Source organism: Camelina sativa, chromosome 19, assembly GCF_030686135.1.
Source record: "Camelina sativa cultivar CO46 ecotype springtype chromosome 19, ASM3068613v1".
NCBI classification, from domain to species: domain Eukaryota; kingdom Viridiplantae; phylum Streptophyta; class Magnoliopsida; order Brassicales; family Brassicaceae; genus Camelina; species Camelina sativa.
The window spans coordinates 18,539,473-18,545,879 of record NC_141898.1 but is presented as its reverse complement, the minus strand read 5'-3'; the positions used below and the strand labels follow the sequence as shown (position 1 = coordinate 18,545,879).

The window sequence follows — 6,407 nt, the reverse complement described above, 5'->3', positions numbered from 1 at the left end:
TATAGTAAAATACATAACCGACTAACACAAAACCTATTGGCTGATGGGCCTTATTGTCTTGAACGGATACGGGCCATGAACGGACCGTGTATGAGCCTGGTTATGGAGTCCATCCGATAAGTGGTTTATAATACTTGTATATTTCTTGTCCGTTGTGCGTCCTAGTTTTTAGTATTTATATTTACCATGCCAAAAGTTAAAAACATTTTGAACACAATAATTATTTTCCTGGTTGGTAAATTTAATCATAAGAAAATTACAGAATATCCCAGCGAACATAATCTGACGAAAGGAGACATTTTTTTGGGGGTCATATCCGAAGAAGAAGACGAAAAAGGTACAAACGCTTTCTCTCTCTGATCGTGTTCTTTTTTCTTTTTTGTCTCTCAATTTCAATCTTCTCGGCTCATTTCTGAATTGTCTCTTCCCTAAAATCCCTTGTTAGTTGTTTACAACTACTACTACTACAAATTAGGGCTGTAACGAGGAAGAACATCACTTTGAATCTTAAGGTTGTGTCAAGGGGTGAATGTTTTTTTGATTTTATGAGTTCTGGGTTTTGTTAAGAATCTGCTTTTATATCTTCTAAGCTTTCCACCTGCTCAAAAGTCTTGAAATTTCCAAGCAAGTTATTTACTTTTCAATGTGTTTAATCTTCTGCAGATCAAAAGTATGGATCTTAATTTAGATGAGAATGAGATTCTAAAGGCTCGGATCAAACAACTTGAACTTGGTACGTTTTCTCAATTTCTCAACTGCAGTTTCTTTTTGTGTGCTTCTCTTGGTGGTACTAGTTATTTAGACCTTGGACATGTTTCAAAGCTTGTAGAAATGGGGTTTTTAGTCTTACGTTTTTGCTTCTCTGCAGCCTTCTTCAAGTGTATTCTGCTGCATTTGCCTTCTCAGATGCAAAAGATGATTTTTTTTTTTTTTAGTTATTTACTTGTGTTTTCTTCTTATAATCTTGATATTGAGTTAGTTTATAGCAAATGGTATACGAAACATATGAAGACATCATCACTTGTTACAATTTCAGAAATTCTTCCCTTTCTCTTTTGGGTTATGTTCTTAATTTGTCCTTGGCTACTGTGTGCGTTATGCTTCTTTTTGAAGATATTATCTATCATGGTTTTTTTAGACTCCATTTTACTTCTGCATCCTGATTACCTGATATATGTTGAGTCTGACCACTAGTATTTCTTATTACTAGAGCGTAATGAACTACAGAAAGATATTGAACAGTTGTGCATGCAACAAGGTGGACCTAGCATTCTTGGTGTGGCTACTCGGATGCATTTCCAGAGGTATCTTATTTTCTATCCCACTTCCTTATTAGGTTTTAAGTTTGTTATTCAGCAATTGAATTGCTAAAAATATGCTACAATGATATTGGATATTGCTCTAATAGGACAGCTAGCTTGGAGCAGGAGTTAGAGAGCTTAAAACTGAAGTTGGCTGCTTGCACAAGAGAGAAAAACAATCTTCAAGAGGAGCTTGCAGAAGCTTATCGTGTGAAAGTGAGTATCTTTGAAGGTTTTTTGAAATAAAATGCTTTTGATTTTAAGAATATTCAGAAGCAAATTCTTACAAGCTGTCTCTTCAGGCTCAGTTAGCAGATTTACATGCTGGAGAAGTAGCAAAGGTCTCTCTCATTTCATACTAATTTCTAGTCAGCTTTCTTTTGTAGAACATATCCTCCTAACAGGTTAGATATTCTGATGCATTCTTTCACTTCCAGAACTTGGACGCAGAAAAGCAGGTTAGGTATTTCCAGGGTTCTGTGGCTGCTGCTTTTTCTGAAAGAGATAAATCAGTAATGGAGGTATGAGAGAATTCCATATCGGTCTATGGGAAGAAGCAAATGTAATTTTAAGAATGTGTTCTTACTTACATTTTAATGCTTTCCCAACTTCGAGCAGGCCGAAAAAGCTAAAGAGAACGCTGAAATTATGTCTCAGAGACTTGGTGAAACTGAGGAGCGGTAATTGTGACCCTGTTCACCCTTTTACTAGTTTTCCTTTCTATAATAAAAATGATGCTTGCATCTACTGATCTGAATCTCTCTTGGAAGCCATGTTCTAGAACTGTTCGATGTTTCTGCCCTGAAGAAGTTAACAAAATAGAATTGTTAATATCTAAGTCGTGCATCTAATACTGGACAGACATAAAATTTGCATTATCCGTACTCATAGCCTTATGTTACTTATATCTTCCACCGTTCCTTGTCTGGTCCCTGGTGATGGTAAGACAGGTTGGAAGAACTCAGCTCAGATTGTCTTGTACAGAAGAGATTAAATGACACATTGCAAGCTGACTTGGCAAAACTTGAAGAACAGACTAGAACATATGCAGAAGTAAATTTTTCTCTCTTGTCTTAACAAATCCCTGATAGTCTATTCCTTTTTATTCCCCTTGTTTTTTTTTTTTCTCTTAAAAGTCCCCAGCTTCCAATCTCTATATTTGACCTGCCTCAGTCTATCACAGTTTTTTAATCTTCATGATTGTCGGTGACTAAATTATTGCATGTGTTGACGTCTATTCTCTCTCTCTCTCTCTCTCTCTCTCTCTCCCTGTTCAGGTGATTGAGAAGTTCTTTGATATCCGTAAAGCTTCGCTCTGTGAGTCCCTTGAAATGAGTTTGCCTGATAAGTGTGCAAGTTTATTGGATGATCCTATAGAATCATGGACTTTCAATGATCCGTCAACATCAGAATATGTAGTAAGTTTCTGAAAACATCTCCAATCCTTTATTTTCGTGGACACTATCTCAGAGTAAAGCTACTTATATCGTCATTTGAGTGTTGATTGTTCACCGTTAGCTGGTAAAGTTGGTTGAAATAGAAGATTTTTGTCTATCAACTATTACCTCTGGAGTATGGATTTCAGCAAAATGAGATTTGTGGAAAAGATTGGTTGATATATAATTGTCTGATTTCCATAAAGTACTGGTAGTAAAGGCAAAAGTTAGCAACGATGTAAACGCAACGTTTAGGAAATTTACAGGAGTTTGGTTTGCCTGAGAATAGAAGTTGGTCTACTGTGCTTATTATTGTGAATCTCCTATTCATTTCCGTCAAACCCCAAGAAAACAAACAAGGAAATAGATAATTTCTATTGAAGTGTATCATTACGATGATTTGTTGTTTCTATCTGCTATTTGAACAACTCTTTTCAGACAGGCTGCAGTGGAAGGAGAGTTGAGATCGGTTAAAAACACTGTGGATAATCTTCAGAGTAAATTACGAGTGGTATGTTATCCTTTCTTTCCTCATCTGTTCATCTTCAAGTATTAAGAACCTAGATGCAGCATTCACTAACCGCTGATATTTGTTACTCCAGGGCCTAGAGATTGAGAATCATTTGAAGAAGAGGGTTCGTGTGTTGAAAAAAAAGAATGTGGGTAGTCAATGCGTAATAATTTCTGAAGTCGAGGATTATTAATCTTACCCTTTGAGGTGTTACTAAATAACTTGCATACAGATTGTTGCAGACGGGATGATCGTTAATGGCATTACAGACATGCGACATCATCATTCTCAACTGAGGGCCTACATCATTGATTTACTTAATGAGGAAGGACTATACATAAAATCGATTTCCAAAAATCTAGAAGAAAAACTTAAGCTTTACTCATCGGAGATACAGGATGTAGTGCCACTGCAACATGATATGAAGCCTGATGAATCTGAATGCCGGGATGTGCATATAACCACAGTTGTTGAATCTTCCCAAGTAACTAAGGTGTGATTGCTGGCAGATTTTGCTTAAAAAATTCCTCTTTTTGGTCTGCATTTTACTTGATCTCTTATACAATTTGAGATTTGGATAATTACTGTCTCGTACAATTTGTCATGAATTTTGTTTGTTGTAAGAGCGTTTCTCTTTTGAATGCAGCTTGCGGAATCTAGTATCGCCAAAATCATGGGTGAAAGTGGAGGGGATGCATCTGATTCTGAAGCCTTTGCACAAGCATTACAAGAGAAGGTTATTCTCATTTCTTAGTGATAAAAGCAAGAAATTATATTTTCCGGATTCATGATACCCTAGCGGAGATTGGATTCATAACAAAATATTATCGCATTTACTATTGTGCTGTGACTGTTAATTAGTCTTCAGTTTTTATGGAAGAAACAATTCTCGGGTGTCTTTTGTTCCTTTTTAGTCATTTGGAGTACCATGTATCATTTCTTTTTGCTGGCATAATCAGTATTTTTCCATCCTTTCCGATGTATTGTTAGGTTGGCGCTCTGTTACTTCTATCACAGCAGGAAGAGAGACATTTACATGAAGAAAATGTCAATGCAGCTCTCCAGCAGAAAGTAGATGAGCTTCAAAGGAATGTCTTGCAGGTTTCTTTTTCCTACACTAAGTTGTTTCAAGCTGCCAAGTTAGAAAAAGTATAACCTGTTTGACTCCTACAACCAGTTCTGAGTCACTTTAAATGTTCTTTTAGGTTACCAACGAAAAGGTGAGAACCCTTATGGAGTTAGCACAACTGCGTCAGGAATATCAGTCGCTAAGAGAGTACGAATACTATCCTTTGCTTATAACCTTTCTATCAGATTTGTCCTAGTTTTTTTTTGTTGCCTGAAGCTCCTTTTCTGGTGCTTACATGTTTACACAGATATTATATTCTGATATGTGTGCTACTACTCTCTTTATCATTCTGTCTGGTCTTAGGCTGTTTCCGGTACTTGGAATGTATAGTAATATTGGCAATTTAATACATACTGTAATTGAAGGTTAGATATTGCATGTTCTGTAAATGGTCTAGGCAGTCTTTTTGAAACCATTTTGCCTCTATCATCTGATTCAAACTCGGGGATTTTCTTTTGTAATACTGTTTTCTTGTACCTGCCATGCTAGTGATATTTCTTTGGGATATACTGTTTTATAAATGTCACATTTGGGCTCTTGAGTTTATGTAGAGGATAAATGTTACATTCCTCTAAAAATACTATATTCTTACCAGCAAAATGAGTGGTACAAGAGAGGAAGAAACGACAGGAAACAGTGGCAAGATATCTATCACCAATGAGAAAGAGGGAAGACTAAAAAATATGTGGAAGAAGTCTTACATAAATCGTTGGATTGACCCAAGTGCAAGAGGCGGTGGTCACTTGAACACTGAAGCAGATTATGCCAGTAACATTGATTATGCAAGGTTTGTCATCCCTCATTGGCAAATATTTTCTTTTGTGGTTTCCTTTGTTTGTTTAATCATACTTGGAAAAATCTGCGATCAATTTGTTATTGTATTGGCAGAATGAAAGTCGAATACGCAGCTATAAAAGAGAGCCTGGAAAGCCTGGGACACTTGACGACGTCAATCCGCAGGCTTCGTCTTGCGCTCTTGCAGGTAATTTCAGCACACTAGAGTGATATGGACTAAGTTTTTGGTTCTTTCCTGTTAAGCCAAATTTTAGAATGTACTGTTTTACAGGTAAAGGAGTCGAATGATACTGAAACAACTGAGAGAAGATGTGAAGTAGCGATTGCCAACATCCTTGTGGAGGCAACCCATTTGAAGACTGCCCTTGGTATCTCCATACCCATAAGCTGGTCAGCTGAATCAGACGTTGAATCTGTTGCTGACGGTGAATCGAGCTGTGAGAGGACGGATTCTGTTTCTGCTGCAGGATATGAGATGGTGGAGCTTGTTATTCTAGCTGCCGAGATAATGAAAGAACAACACCATTGAAATTCATTCTTCGGTTCGCTGCCAGTATCTTTTGTTGGTCTGTGCATATGATTTATTGAGAATCCTTCTCATGGACATTAATTCTTCATTAGTCGTCAGGTTGGTTCAGTATTGTGGTTTCGTAAGTTATAAATGGGTTGCTTTTTAACTTAGCATGCCACTATATGTTTAAGAGGTTTTTAACATATCTACCACATTGCAAAACCTTTCTTTTACTTTCTACCACATTTGATAATTCTTTTTACTCAATACCACAACCTTAAATTAAAAAGATGAAAATACCCCTTGTTTAATATATAAATATATTTTCCCGTTTCAAAATATAAGTTGTTTTAGAGAAGTTTTTTGTTTCATAATATAGGATGTTTCAATTTTCTATGCAACTTTTAGATTAGTTTAATATTTTCTATTATGCAGTATTGTTTCTGATTGGTTGAAATTATTAAAAGTAAAGACTTCTTAATCTGCGTGCTTTAGTTAAAACATCCTATATTTTGAAACAGAGGGAGTAGAATATATTTTTTCTTCTTCGTTTTTTTATCTCTCTCACTCTCATTCTCTCATTCTCTCTCTAGTTTCTCTATTTTTTTTGTTTCTTTTTTTCTTTTCTTACAAATGTTTACATTCACTCTATTATCTTTTAAATCTACAAGCTTCATTAATTAAAAAAATTCATAATTTATCTTTCTCAGTTACATTCGTCTCC

The 6,407-nt window shown here is 35.9% G+C and overlaps 1 protein-coding gene across 5 annotated transcripts; it reads left to right on the top strand.

Moving 5' to 3' along the window:
* The first annotated feature begins 275 nt into the window (after positions 1–275).
* LOC104766676 (uncharacterized) lies at positions 276–5,950 on the top strand. 5 transcript variants are annotated; one of them, XM_087500392.1, is made up of 18 exons: positions 276–337; positions 664–733; positions 1,211–1,304; positions 1,409–1,517; positions 1,604–1,642; positions 1,739–1,822; positions 1,920–1,981; positions 2,252–2,354; positions 2,579–2,719; positions 3,180–3,248; positions 3,340–3,396; positions 3,481–3,741; positions 3,895–3,984; positions 4,239–4,349; positions 4,454–4,524; positions 4,973–5,164; positions 5,266–5,359; positions 5,444–5,950. In XM_087500392.1, the coding sequence occupies exons 2-18, from the start codon at positions 673–675 to the stop codon at positions 5,699–5,701; spliced, it is 1,896 nt and encodes a 631-aa protein (XP_087356518.1). In that variant the 5' UTR covers positions 276–337; positions 664–672; the 3' UTR covers positions 5,702–5,950. The 5 variants fall into 5 exon arrangements, with proteins under 5 accessions (XP_087356518.1, XP_087356521.1, XP_087356519.1 ...); XM_087500395.1 differs by having other exon boundaries at positions 5,427–5,950; XM_087500393.1 differs by lacking the exon at positions 276–337 and adding an exon at positions 344–512.
* Positions 5,951–6,407: the final 457 nt, after the last annotated feature.

Coding starts and splice junctions, on each gene's coding strand:
- LOC104766676 (XM_087500392.1), top strand. CDS start 673: ATGGATCTTAATTTAGATGAGAATGAGATTCTAAAGGCTCGGATCAAA. Junction 1,643..1,738: donor ATGCTGGAGAAGTAGCAAAG/GTCTCTCTCATT, acceptor TTTCACTTCCAG/AACTTGGACGCAGAAAAGCA. Junction 3,985..4,238: donor CACAAGCATTACAAGAGAAG/GTTATTCTCATT, acceptor ATGTATTGTTAG/GTTGGCGCTCTGTTACTTCT.